General features: G+C 39.9%; 1 protein-coding gene across 5 annotated transcripts in view; it reads right to left on the bottom strand.

Annotated features, from left to right (window-relative positions):
* The window catches only part of SMC2 (structural maintenance of chromosomes 2), a 47,829-nt gene extending 33,129 nt beyond the window's left edge, over positions 1–14,700 (bottom strand). Inside the window, exons 1-9 of one of the 5 annotated variants that reach the window (XM_007968542.3) lie at positions 14,293–14,700; positions 13,270–13,498; positions 12,532–12,681; positions 10,302–10,424; positions 9,176–9,214; positions 8,661–8,771; positions 8,430–8,474; positions 6,635–6,868; positions 6,261–6,410 (exon numbers count right to left, since the gene is read on the bottom strand). In XM_007968542.3, coding sequence (XP_007966733.3) covers positions 6,261–6,410; positions 6,635–6,868; positions 8,430–8,474; positions 8,661–8,771; positions 9,176–9,214; positions 10,302–10,424; positions 12,532–12,681; positions 13,270–13,437 — 1,020 coding nt within the window. In that variant the 5' untranslated portion in view covers positions 13,438–13,498; positions 14,293–14,700. Of the gene's footprint in view, positions 1–6,260; positions 6,411–6,634; positions 6,869–8,429; positions 8,475–8,660; positions 8,772–9,175; positions 9,215–10,301; positions 10,425–12,531; positions 12,682–13,269; positions 13,541–14,292 lie in introns of all 5 variants that reach the window. The other 4 variants (XM_007968540.3, XM_007968541.3, XM_007968539.3 and 1 more) reach the window with 4 other exon arrangements.
* Positions 14,701–15,039: the final 339 nt, after the last annotated feature.

Below are 15,039 nucleotides of genomic sequence, written 5' to 3'. Positions count from 1 at the left end.
GCTGTGAGTAGATACTTTGTGTCACTTTGGGTGCTGGTGACCACAGTTCCCACCACTGAGTATGGATATTGATAGTTTGGTTGCTTGTGGTGCAGAACATCACCACCACCTGAGGAAGTATGCCCCTCGCTGCTAAGAATTGGAGCTATACCCGTGGCACATATCCACCCCGGCCTGCCACCTAACACTTCATGTTATTCAAGACTTACCCAAGACCTCATAAGTTACTCAATGAAAGCAGTACTGCATATCAAATGGAGAATAAGACACTACTTTCTTAATTCAAAACCCACTATAGATAAAAATGTCACAATGCATTGGCCTAGTCTGGCTGGTCAGACAGGCCTTTGGGGCATGAAGACTAATGGATGGTCATAAGCTGAATGTCAAGGTCACTTGGACAGAAAGCCAAGGAAGTATCCCAGATATAGTCAAACAAAAATGGTTGGTGCTGGTGACACTTACTAACAAAAAAGAAGCCCCACAGCTGGTAGGTCTCTTGGGTACTAAACACAGCATATAACCCATGTGGGTGTTTTTTTGGCCCCCTTTAATCCTGGTGACCAACAAAGCTGCCAACTTTGAACAATGGACTTTGCAGTAGCAGGCCTTAGAAAACAATGTAAAGTGGTGGCCTTGCTGCTGCTTTTAAAACATTTACAGTCTGTTAGTCTGATGCAATGACAGGTGTCCACAACCACCATGCATGCTGACTGGAGTCTATGGCAACAGAAACTTGTCACTGGGGAGACCTAGCCTCTTCGAAGTTGAACTTTAAGTTGCTTGAGGCAGCCACCCGATACAACTCTTGGAATGTAACTTTTTGCTTGCTGTTGTGCACTGGTGGAGACTGTGTGTCTTAAGGCTAGAGCACTACATGTGACTCTGTGACTTAAACTGCCCACACTTGGGTGCTAACAACAACAAAAAAAACCCTATTAATGAATTGGAGCAGACTCAAAAGAGCTTGATTATCATACAGAAATGGTACATTTGAAATCAAGCCCAGTTGCAACCCCAAGGGACCAGGGGGCTTCATGAAAAAAATGGCTTGCTTATTAGAAGGGTCCAAACAACCCACAGGGGATGCTTTGGCTTCTCCTCTGGCTCCCTGGGTCCTAAGATTCTGAGATGTGCCTACCAATGGTATGGCGTGATTTACTGAAAGTTCCATCAAACAAAACAGGAGGGATCCTCTTGACTGTAGCCACCATCAGGCCAATAAGTGGTCATCTTTTGACTGAGGCTGAACATGGACATTATGATCAATGGGTCAAACTACACGCAGTGATGATGTCCATTTGGGCCATCCCATCGCCATTATCTTGCTACATTTCACCAAGTCATAGGCTGTTGCCAACAGCCTAGCCATCTGGTCAGCAGAAGGGCAACTTAGTGACTGGACTGTTAAAAAAAAATCCCCTATGTGGGCCGGGCATGATGGATCACACCTATAATCCCAGCACTTTGGGAGGCTGAGGCAGGCAGATCACCTGAGGTCGGAGTTTGAGACCAGCCTAACATGGAGGAACCCTCTCTCTACTAAAAGTACAAAATTAGCCAGTCGTGGTGGTGCACTCCTGTAATCCCAGCTACTCGGGAGGCTGAGGCAGGAGAATTGCTTGAGCCCGGGAGGCAGAATGCAAGGTGTAGTGAGCCAAGATCGCACCATTGCACTCCAGCCTGGGCAACAAGATCAAAACCCTGTCTCAAATAAATAAATAAATAAAATTAAATTTAAAAAAATCCCCTATGTGGAAACAAGGACATGCTTTCTGAAAGCGACAAATATATGTCACTCATATGGACCCTGATGCTACCCTTGAAAGAAACATGTCATTTTTTTTGATACTTCATCATACTTCACTCTGACCAAGGAACATCTTTCACTGCCCAACCTGCATGACAATGGGCATTCTCTTGTGGAATACAATGGAGTTTCCATGCACCCTGTTATTCACAAGCCAATGGAGCTAAAATGAAGCAACGAAAAGGAAACAATGAAATAGCCTACTCATAAAGTAACTGAAGGATATCAAGGTGGACTGTCAGTGAGGTGGTACCAACATCTGACTAGGGCATTATGGACCTAAACACTGTACTTTAGCACAAAGGAAACACAGCACTGCAACGTATAGCCCAATCCCTATGATAGCTCGGGAACATCTGAGATCGCAGGAGAGTGTTAGGTGGGAGCATCTGAGATCGCAGGAGAGTGCTAGGTGGGAACATCTGAGATCCCAGGAGAGTGTTAGGTGGGAACATCTGAGATCGCAGGAGAGTGCTAGGTGGGAGCATCTGAGATGCCAGGAGAGTGTTAGGTGGGAACATCTGAGATCGCAGGAGAGTGCTAGGTGGGAACATCTGAGATCCCAGGAGAGTGTTAGGTGGGAGCATCTGAGATCGCAGGAGAGTGCTAGGTGGGAGCATCTGAGATGCCAGGAGAGTGTTAGGTGGGAACATCTGAGATCGCAGGAGAGTGCTAGGTGGGAGCATCTGAGATGCCAGGAGAGTGTTAGGTGGGAACATCTGAGATCGCAGGAGAGTGCTAGGTGGGAGCATCTGAGATGCCAGGAGAGTGTTAGGTGGGAACATCTGAGATCGCAGGAGAGTGCTAGGTGGGAGCATCTGAGATGCCAGGAGAGTGTTAGGTGGGAACATCTGAGATCGCAGGAGAGTGTTAGGTGGGAGCATCTGAGATCACAGGAGAGTGCTAGGTGGGAACATCTGAGATCCCAGGAGAGTGTTAGGTGGGAGCACTAACCTGTCAATACACTTTTTCCACAAGGATGTGGCAGCAAAGACCTGGAAGCAACACACCTCCCAAGCTGTGGCCATGGCGGGTAACATAAGATGTTAGACATGACATCCAGGAACTTTCTGTCATAGCCCACAGTGACAATCTGGTTCTGCTAGCACTGAACTACCCTAGCATTCCTAATGTCACAGTGTACATCAATAGACCCCAACCCCTGGCTTACACGAGAGGACATAGCATCTGTCACATAAAAGGGTGCTAAAAATGCCATTTTAACTTAACTGTGGCAAAATGTCATGATGAAACATAACCTCACCTCAATGGGTGTGTCCCATTGGTGACGAAGGAAACACAATGAACTAGTGCAAGCCCTCTGTGTAGGAGCTTCATGAACAATTTTGTATGGGGGAAATTGAACTTATGCAACTATACCACTAATGAGATTTAGCTGGCAAACGCTAATGCCTCCCTACCCATGAATGGGGTCACTGAACAGTAAAACGGGGGAAACGGTGCTATGTAAGTTTATGTAAAAAGGCTGAAGCCCTGGGATACTTTCAACATTTGAATGTTAGGATAGTTTAACATTCAAAAGAGATTGAGTACTGTGAGGAAAATTAGGCCAGTAAGTTGTCCTGGAGTCCAGGTAAAAAAGATGTTTGCCAAGGACTACATCATTTTCCATGGGCAGTGTAGGAGTGACCCAAACAGAAGATGGGCGATGTCAGGCCTGGAAAGCTGGCAGACGGTGGGATCCTGTACGTTGGGCATGCTGGGGGATGCCCCTACGTATCACTCCTAGAAATGAGATGCATCCTAGGGCCAGCAGCCTAAAGGTGTACAACAGATTTACTCAGGACCTACCAAGAGGTTTTACTGACTCTCGGTTTAAGTGCTTTATAAAATCTTCGGTACCATACATAACATTGCTTTTCAGCTCAGCAGATATCCCTTAGGAAGGTTGTTTTAGACAACTACTCTAAATCTGTTAGCACAAGTGGAAAGAGCATATGTGGTTGCCAACGCTTCCTGCTGTATCTAGATAAACACCTTAGGTACTGCAGAGCCACAAATACAGATCTGGAAGCAGGTCTGAAGGATCCTTCTTTGACCTCTTTAACAACTTCATATCTGGATTACTGGGATCCTGGGCTGAGTCAGTGCTCCAGGCAGGCCTGATCATCCTGCTTGTAGTCCTCCTGGGCACAGTGAAATGTATTCTGGCTATGGCTCAACAATACTGCAGTGAGATTACGTCAGTCACAGTGTTATATCCATCTAAGACAAACCTCCTTCTCCTTCAGATGCAGAGAAGTCTGTGGGCATAATAAAAGGACTAGCTTTGCTAGTGTGGGAACCTAGATTGGAGGATAAACTACAAGACAACTCCTTAGGTGGCACTAGACTAAGCCAGTTCTTCCCTCTCTGGCTTACAGTTCTCAAGAATAACTGTAGAATGTGCTGATAATGCAATATCCCGAGAAAGGGAGGCAATGGCTGGAACAGCCAGGACTGTTCCTGTCTGCTCCTCCAGCTGCCCTAAAACAGAATCTCAATGCTTCAGCCCAGTGTCTCATGTTACTCCAGGGTATAAACCCAGAGCAGGCTGTTTTCTGGGGTCCCTCAGCTGCTGTGCAAGTTGGGCACAAATGAAATTCTAACCACCTTAGGCAGCTTTTCTGAGCCTTGGGGGATCGGCTTGCAATGAATCCTAGACTTCTGTTTTCCCTTGTTGCCTATCAATAAGTAATAAATCCATTTCACATAAAATGTTGTGTATGAATGTGTTCTGTCTGCTGTCCTCAGACAAGCTGGTAACCTGCATACCATAAACCTGCTTCAAAGAGTTCAGGGAGTTAAGACTGCTTAGAGATTTGGAAGGTATCAACATATAGATGATATTTAGAGTTACAGACCTGGATGAGACCACCTATGTCATGAATGTTTATAAAAGATATCAGAGTGCTAGCCTTAGGGCATACTAACATTAAGAGATCTAGAAGAATAAGGGATACAGAAAAGAAGGATGAAAAAGGAGCAATCAGTGTGTGAAGCTTAAGGACATGACAACACTAAAGAAAAATGAACCCAAAACAAGGCAGGCCCACACGTTTAGAGCTTTACAAAACCTTAAAAAAAAAAAAAAAGTAATTGGTGAATTGATTTCAGTTGTTGGATGTCACAACACAGACTGCTACATCACATTCATATTGCTTCAAAATTTTGTCTAAATTTTCCTCCTCTGTTTCTTAATTCAACCACTGTATTTCTCTGCAAAAATATCTAACAGGGCAGTATAAAGAAATTATTTTCAAAAAGTTAATTTTTCTTCAGTGAAAAGGCAAATGTATATCTTCACTGGGACAACAGAATCACCCTCAAAAGAAATGCCATAAGCTCCAAAAACACACCTACTCATCTACCTACATATGAGACTATATACTTGATTCTTCTGTTACCATGGATGACCTATTCCTAGTTCTCATGAAGGTGACCTCTATACGTTAGTTCCTATCCTACTTTCAGCTACTAAAGGGCCCTATTTTAACAACTCTTCCATCTCTCTCTCCTGAATTACAAATGACGCCTTTTCTACCGGATCTTTTCTGTCAATATAGAATTGATTTATCCCATGTAAAATCAAGCCAAAAAAACTCTTTCTTCTGTATTACCCTCCAGTCAGCTCCCTATTTCTCCTTCTTTCAGAAAACTTCTCAAAAAGTTATCTATAGTCACTTTTCTTTTTTCTGCTTTCATTCTGTCAGAGTATGAACACAATCTAATCAGGTACTCATGGACACTTCTCCTTGAAGTATCTTTTTTACCTGAACTCCCGGACAACTTAACTCGCCTAATTTTCCTCACGCTACTCAATCTGTTTTGAATGTTGAACTATCCAAACATTCAAATATTGAAAGTATCCCAGGGCTCCAACCTTCTTATATAAACTTACAGCCTTGATCATTTTATCTAGTCTCATGGATTTAAATAACACCTATACATTGATGATCTCTCCAAATGTGTATTTTTGCCTGGATTCACTATTCATATATTTAAGTACCTAATCAACATCACTACTCAAGATGTCTTAACAGGCTCCTCACGCATATTACATTCACACTGTATTTCTTAAGCTTATCAAACCTGTTCTCCCTACTCTCCACCTTACTTCAATGGCTACCCAACTTAAAATCCCAAACTGTACCCTTTTTCCTCTACACTCCTAATCCCCTTCCCTGCTTTACTTTTTTTCCACATCAGTTATCACTATGTAACATGTTACACGTTTTATTTATTTTCTTTATTATCATTTCCCCCAATGGAATGAACGCCCACAAGGCAAGGACTTCTGACCATTTGGTCCAGTTGTAACCCCAGCCCAAACAACTGTACTTAGCGTATAGCAGACACTCACTAAATATTCATGGAATAGATAAATGTACACTAGTGAGACTATACACTTGTCTACAAGTGGCACTAGTAGCACATTAAGCTCACTTACCTCAATGATATTTTTTTCCAGCTCTTTGCGTTTGCTTTCTTCACATGCCAGATTTTTCTTCTTGAGATCAAATGCACTTTGAGATTTAGTATTAACTCGCTGAGCCTCTGCAAGAGCATCTTCTAAAGATCGAAGTATACCTCCAATTTCCTGTAATAAAATGCAGTCGACAGTAATTTATATAAAATTTGTTCATGTTGTCTTTTTATTGTATGAGTTCTGTATCAAATACTTTTTTATAAGTGATTTCATTATCTTACTATAAGATTAAGAAATCAATACAACAGACAATGCCCACTGAATCCTAAATAGTTACCACAATGTAGTACGTTTTCCACAGAGTATATTATCGATTCTAATACATATGTTCAAACCTTATCTTTTCTTTTTTCCAATTCTTCTATTTCATGATTAAGTGCTTTTATTTTTTTATCGTTCTCAGACAATTCTTCCTGAAGCTTTATAACTTTATCTTGCATTTCTTTTAACTCCTCAGCTGAGCGTGCTTTGGTATCTTCAGCCAGCAAAAACTGATAAGCAATATATAAACGACTCAAATGTTCTATTTCTCTCATCACTTTTTGGTACTCCAAGTAGGAAGATCTTTCCTGAAAGGGAAGTCGCAAAAAAATAGTAACTCAAAATTGTATTTAAAAAAATTCAATTATGCAAGATGTATCAAACTTCTCATTACATGATACAATAGATTTTGTCCTGTATTAAACAATTATAACATCTTAAATTGTAGGATACTTTACACAACATTAGAAGTCAGGACTTTCAGATAGCATTATAACTTCTCTAGTGAATCTTATTTGGCTACTTCTTCTAACATATAATTGGGCAGCTGAGCTTAACAAAGAAATATGGACATAAAGTTCATAAGCTAGTGTTAATAAGTCTGTTAAAGACAACTTACACACCCACCAATGATACACTATTACACAGATTCTGTAGCAGTATTACCAAGATGCCTATTCTAATATTCGTTGAAGCACTACTATAAGCACTTGCTCACATCATTACTAAACATGATTCCCATAAGGACCTAATGGGACCAGACAAAGTAATAACTAAAATCCTTAATTTACACATAAAAATCAAATTCAGAATGATGAAATGATCTGTCCATGTTGTTAGATTTAGGAAGAAACTGTGGCAAAATCAAGTCGAGGACCTAAGTTTAAATTCCTGATCTAGTGTTTTCTACTAAATCATGCATACAAAAAGGGTACCTTTAAGACCACAATTTTTCCAGTAAAATCTACACTACTACATGGATTCACAAGACAGCTCTGAGTAGTACCAAATTTCAATGATCATTTAATAAATTCCTAAATGGATATCTTTAAAAACGTCGTTTGGCTGGGCACAGTGGCTCACTCCTGTCATCCCGGCATTTCGCGAGGCCGAGGTGGGTGGATCACTTGAGCCCAGGATTTCAAGACCAGCCTAAGAAACGACGAGAAACCCCATCTCTACAAAAAAAAATAAACTAGCAGGGTGTAGTGGCATGCACCTATAGTCCCCAGCTACTCAGGCTAAGGTGGGAGGATTCCTTGAGACTGGAAGGTGGAGGCTGCAGTGAGCTGTGATCACACTACTGCACTCCAGCCTGGGTGACAGAGGGAGACTTGTCTCAAGAAAACGAAAATGTAGCTCATAAATGTATTCTTTCATGAAATACTGCCATGTCTTTTGATATCAGGAGCAGCAAAGATGATAGAGAAAACCCAATCCTCTGTTTCAACACCTTCTGCTTACAAAATACCTTGACAGCAATAATTATAGTGATAGCCCCTCTTATCCTGGAAATTGTTCACTCTACCAATGAGGGTGTCTAAGGGTGCCATTATCTTTAAGAAATGTTATTCCAGTCAATCCTATTTATCTAAGAAAATCCAGACTTGCTTAGCTTCAAGGAAGTATTAAAATTCAGCATAACATTTTCTGAAACTATAAATATTACTCTCCAATATTCTATGACTCAGTAGGTAAGTATATATCCTCTGCAAGCAGAAGGCTCAATTATGGACTGCCAACTCTAATTCCTTATCTCATCGCAGGAAAAAAACCCCAAGAAATAGTATCACCATGTGTATGATTTTGGATACATCGCTGACTTTGAAAGACATTCTAATAGATTATCCTCAAATATACAGAATATACCTCTTTTAATTTTTGAATGGTTGGAGTAATCTCTTCTTCAAGTATCTGGAAAACAAAGAAAAATCAGTATTTTCAGCAGGTAAAGTACTATTAAAATGTATTTGAAAGAGAAGTAGCATGGATGGCTATGGAAAACTGAACCAAGAAAAAAAAATTTTCCCTCTTTACAGCAAAAACTCTACATGCAAAATTACATTCTTCTCCAAAAATGTTTTATATGAATTAAATTACCGTCTTAATTTCTTTCAGCTTAGCCTCCTTTTTTTCTATAGTTTTCTGTGCAGCTATTTTTTTGTATTCATACATCCTGGTTCCAGCTGCTTCTTCTATCATGGATAAAATCTGGAATGACAATTTTATTAACGTTTAGTATCCAAGACAATGTGTCCAACTGGAATTTACATTAAATATAACATTTTTGCCTTGACCTCACTAAACATCTTATCAAAATTTGGCCCAAATGAACCATTAAAGTTAAATACAGTAATTTCACACAAATCTTTCCCTGTAGGCTTATTCTGTATGAATGAATTCTGACATGAAACACCAGTTGAGTAAGACTCCTTTACACGATCAAAATCAATTTTAATGTCTGGGCATAGTGCCAAACATTACACAAATATACAACTGTCTTTACTAACCATTCCTAAACAATGTTTCCAAAAATTTTAATAATATTTAAAAATTGTCTGAAAGATTAAATATCTATACCAACTATTTTTAATGTCCATAAATAGTACTCTTACCTCTGGAGGTTTCATATTCAATACTTTTGTAATTCGGCCCTGAAAATAAAATGGAAACTTACTAAGATAACAAATTACAGAAAATGTTTATCTGTACTGCCATTCATGTTTATCTAGACTGAAGCTGCTTTATCTCATTATGCCAATCTTTGGGGATCTTTCCTTTGTAATTCTTCCATGATTCTAGAATTTTGGAACTTTACTATTAACTTTCCCACTTACCAGTGATACAAATTATGGAAGTTAGGAAATGATACAAATGAAATAATTCATTAAATGATACAAAGTTAACAAGGACCATGTTTCTGAGACAGTTAACATTCATAAGTAGAAATATTCAATTTTAAAACAGGTAAATATAAAAAGAAATTGTGACATAATTAATAAACTTTTAAAATTTATTTGAATGATAACCCTCCAGGATAATTCACAAAACAGATGACATACTTCTAGGCTTCAAATAAAATAAAATATCAATGCCAGTAAACCATTAAATTCATTCATTACCAAAAACAAGTAAAACAAAACACCTGCATGCCCAGGTCTCAGAGAATCGTATTACTAGAATGTAGATTCACTTAAAAGTAAGTTTTCAACTCTGAAGGTATGTAGTGGAAATATTTTTATTTTGGTCCCACTGAGATGCTCCCATTGACTTTACTGTAATTCTCTCAAAGGATAGCTGGATGGGTCAAATGACATAATGTAAATGTAAGATAAAATCAGCCTTTACTACTCATTTGTGTCTCTAAATAAGCAAATTATTCAAACTTTTATACTTGAAATATTAAGATGCATTAATCCAATAATTTAAAAGGACATATTATGGCTTGCTTTCTTCGTTTTTTTTTTTTTTTATAGCTAACATGTATTTTTCTTTTAGTGACAACATAAAAAGTCAAGAAAAATTACTCCTAAACATTCTAGAGGAGTCAAAGGTCTATAACACAGTAGAATATATCACTGCAAGTAACTAAACCACATTTCTTAACAGATGGCCAGACACAGCACAATAGTAAATAAAAAGTATAAAATCCAAAACATACGGTACTTTCATTTTAACTGCTTAAATGTAAAACATGTCAACACTATTACGAAAGTGACATAAAGACCTCAAACAAAATACCTGCATGATGAGAAAGTGAGGGTTGTTAACATTAAGGCCAACAGAACAGAAGAGATCCTGTACTCTTGTGTTGTTAGCATTGACTCCATTGATTAAATATTTATTTCTACCACCAATAACCACCTATAAAAGAAAGCAATTTTTAAAATATTCATGTACATGCACACCTTGAGCTAGGGTAAATTACTAAGCATATTAGCTTACGTTTATTTGTTCTGTCCAACTAGCAGTAAACAAAACCAATTCTGCATTAATAGTGGAACAAGTATGACATGGCTAAAAACACTAACTTGAGTCAGGACAACCGGTGTTTAATGCAAGTACTTTTGCTAACTAGTTATGTAATCACACACAAGCCTCTTACCCTGGCCTGCACCAGACTAGGTCTCCAAGGTTACCTTCTAGCTTTATGTTTCCAAGTATATGTAAAACATACTTTCCTTTCCTAGTTACCTTCTTTCTGTAACTTTTCTACAGAGGCTAACTTTCTCTACTTTTCAACAGGAACAGACGTCAGACAAAGTAGCTTGACATCAATTCTTGACAAGATTCAAAATGCTATTAATAAAGATATGCTTTGTGACCATTTAAAAGAAAGGGTAATCACAGAGCTTCAGTATGGTTTCATTAAGTCATCTCAGATACCATACTCTACTATCACACTTAAATTGTCATTGATTGGGTATGACTGTCTCATCTACCAGACTGAGGTCCTTAAAGACAAGCTCTGTTTCTCATTCTTCTAACTACATCCCAGTACATTCAAGAACACCCAATATACATCAAGTATTTAATAAATATTGAATAAATATTGGTTCATTTCTTTTCCTGACAGGATTACTAGGTTGGTAGTTCATATATTAATGTATTTGAAGAGACCTCTCTGACAAAAACTTTATAATTTTGGTGAAGATACAAGTTTATAGCTTGAATGAGGACAGGAACAATTAGGTAGATTATTAGTAAGAGACTTAGTGACAGTTCCTAAAGGATAAATATTTGATGGATGCCTAACGACATAGAACAGGATTCTGTCCTAACCTAGCCTATATTTCTTTTTTTTTTTAAAATCAGAGGCTTCCATTAAAATAGAGGAGAAAATTTGTAAGTGATAAATGCTAAGATGGACAGTAAATGGGAGTTGACCACATTTTTAAAAACAAAACCTTGGGCTGGGCACGGTGGCTCACAAGGCCGAGGCGGGCAGATTACAAGGTCAGGAGACTGCGACCACCCTAGCCAACACAGTGAAATCCCGTCTCTACTAAAAATACAAAAAAAAATTAGCCAGGTATGGTGGTAGGTGCCTGTAGTATCAGCTACTCAGGAGGCTGAGGCAGAAGACTCTCTTGAACCTGGGAGACGGATATTGCAGTGAGCTAAGATGGTGCCACTACACTCCAGCCTGGGTAACAGAGCAAGACTCTGTCTTCAAAAAAAAAAACACAAAAAACAAAACAAAACAAAAAACCTTGACAAGCTGAAAACACTGCCTGACTATATTAATAACACACATTAAAAAAAAAGCTCTACTGAGAAAAATAGAAGTAGAATACCTAAAATGAAAGAATAACTCTAACTAGACCGATTTTAGTACACTCAATCTAAGGTGTCATTAAAAGATAGATAGATGAATGCAGGGGCAGGGAGGGAAACTGGAGCATACCTGGTATAATCAGGCAAGTGAAGGAACTAGGAACAAACATCAGTGAAAGACCTGGCAAGATTTCACTTAGAACTAAAACACATATACTTGCAGATCACTTGAACACTGAAGTAGGGAATAAGTCAGATTTGCTCTTAGTGCTCTCAAGAGGACTAGGATTAATGAATAAAATTTGAAGATAGCAGACTCTGACAAAATTTATAGGGGTAACTTTCTAGTAAGACCTGTCCAAAAACAGAATGGGTTATCTCAGAAGACTGCAAGATCTCAAGTACACAGGTGTTCAAGAACAGCCAGAGAAGATTCAAGTATGGTTTAAGATTTCAGCATAGCTGAGTGCTTATACCGGATGAATAACTTTTCAGTTCTCTTTCAGTTCTCTTAGTGATAGAGTGTACATGATCAAAATTTTAATGTAAGGAAAATATTAAGGAATCTACTCAGAATTTAAGGCACAAATTTTGCTCATCAACTTTCTCTAGCACGTTTTGCAAAGGCATAGGGCCAAAAACCACATCAGACATAAAAGGTCTTAAGATATCGAAATGTTTAATAGCCACTCACCTGCCTTGTTACTGTGATTTCATCATGAACCTCAAATCCTAAAGGACTTTGCTTTTTGTCAGAATTATCAAATGTGATTGACACAGAGGCTTTGGTAATACCAGCCTGCCCATTTTTGTAAACTAAATCTTGTAAATTAGAAGCTCGAACCTAAAATAAAAGAAGAAAAGTGTATCAATTACAAAACTCCCTACTGTACAAAGCAGCACTAAAAATGAATTCCTTGCTGTTGGAAAATCCACCAACATAGTGTCCACTAAGCAGACAAGGATAGGTAGCTGCATACTCTGGCAAGGAAAATACGTAACAACCTGCAATGGACACTTTTCTCTATAGAACCTTTTCAACTCTGAACTGAATTGTTTCCTATTCATTTTTTAACAAAAAGTTACTTGGCAAGATATAAGGAAAGACAGTACCAATGATTTTCACTAGTCATTCAATCCATTAGCAGGATTTGAAAAGGCATTTTCAAACACAGGGTTGAAAATACTCTGGAATGAGACTACTTTAGAGTCAGAAAGCCTGAGTTTTGAGGCATTGTTACTTATAAACATCTCTATGTTTCTATTTTCTCATCTAAAAGAGTAATAATAGTTTCCTTAAAAGGTGGCAGTGAGGTGTAATTTACAAAAAGTATAAAAACACAAATGAAGAGAATATTGGTAAGTCTCCAAAGTTCAGGGAGGATTCTCCTGCCCACTTAAATTCAAATAAATCAGAAAGTTTACACCTTACCTGAGACAGGTTGGAGATGCCCAGCAAAAAGCAGATGGAGTCCAATATGTTTGATTTTCCACTACCATTTAAGCCAGTGATAGCATTGAAGAGGGGGTCAAAACCATTGACTTCGGTTCTCTGAGCATAGGACTTGAATCCCTCTAGAATAATCGACTTAATATGCATTTTCGATACTGTCTTGGGTCAGCAAACCTCTGACAGGAATCAAACAGGCCACAAACCAGTTCTGTACGAAACAGAAATACCACCACCTAAGTGGAGTGTAAACCTGGAATCATAATGAACACGAGGCACAAACGGTAATGATAGGGTAATAGAAATAAAACAGCCACTTGACAAACTATCTTGTCTGATGTAAAGACATCGTTCATCTACTCAAAAATATAACAGAGTTAGCCACTATCTGGAAATTAAACCATTCAACTGGGAAGTCTTAACTATTTCTTACACCTGTTTTTCCAGGCTTGCCTTCTACTTTTATCATACTCTAGCTAACAAAGACTACGGATTATTTCATATCCCATTATCTTTGCCCACAATGTGCTTTTTTCTGATACTGACATAGCTTACTCTCTACTGCACTCACGTCTTTGCTCAAATGTGTCACCCTACTGGAGTCCTCCCTGACCTCCCTGTGTCACCTCTCCACACTTCTTCACTCGGCTTTTTCCTTCATGGTACTTAAAACTGGTATTAGACGGTCATTACTTGTAAGTTCCTGTAGTATCTTCACCTACATCCATCATTGCATCCCCGAATTGTGCTTGACTCCGGGAGGAGGGGAAGTCATTTAAGTATTTACTAGGGATGAGATGTATCTCATATTCTCCAACGTCTTGCTTTTACTCAGGCTGTTACTTCGCTTCTTCAGGCCTGTCTACACCTCTTCGCCCTACTCCAAGGCCGAATAAGAACTAGCCTTTATTTCTAAGGATCACCTAAGGTCCTCCTCCCCATAGGCCCCGCGTCCCGCCTCCCGCCAAGATGTCTGGCCGGGCCCAACCGGCCGTGCTCACGCACACGCCTCACCGCTGCCTCAGGCCAGGGCTTGACGCACCCCAAAAGCTCCTCCGGGTCACAAAGGCGGGGAGCAGGCCAACTCTCTAGCCGCGGCTGCTACGAAAAGAACTTCACCATAGCGGCTACACCACTTGCCGCACCGCTCTCAACACCCGCGCCGGAACTATTTATTCCTTTGAATTTCGGCGCGAGCAAAGGACCCCACCTCCTTTGCTTATTTCCTGTGCTGGTGCCTAGGAGCTGCCTGTCTTTAGGCATTTTTCCCCTACACGCGAAGGATTAAAGCTTCAAGGCAATAGGACTCAGAGTCTCGATAATGGCAGCTCCGGGGACTCCCAGGCGCGGGCCTGGGCACTACAAGAGCAGGTAGTATATGTTCACACCGGCGTCCGGCACGCTATGGTCAGCCCCACACCTCGGCCCCGGGTCCTCGCTTTTCGTCAGCCCCGCCCCTCCTCGGGCCCTCTAGTAATCGTTCGGCGCCCTGCAGACTCCGCCTTCTCGAGTCCTGGGCGGTGCTCACCGCGGCTTACTACTCTTCACGCAAAGCGACCGAGTCAGGAGGTGGAGAGGCATTCTTTGAGTGTTCTTGTGGGTTCTGTTTTGGAAGCCTCAGAATCTTCTCGGGTTGGCTCAGATTGCTGCAAAGTAAAAGCTGTATTTCGTTGGGGCCGGAGAGGCACAGTCTTTAGGAGGACTCTGGCCCGCGTCCTGGCTCCGTCCCGTGCTGCCTTCTGACCTCGCCGA

Source organism: Chlorocebus sabaeus, chromosome 12, assembly GCF_047675955.1.
Source record: "Chlorocebus sabaeus isolate Y175 chromosome 12, mChlSab1.0.hap1, whole genome shotgun sequence".
In the NCBI taxonomy this organism is placed as follows: Eukaryota; Metazoa; Chordata; class Mammalia; order Primates; family Cercopithecidae; genus Chlorocebus; species Chlorocebus sabaeus.
Note: the sequence above shows the minus strand (reverse complement) of the source record. Positions and strands in the feature narration are given on the sequence as shown.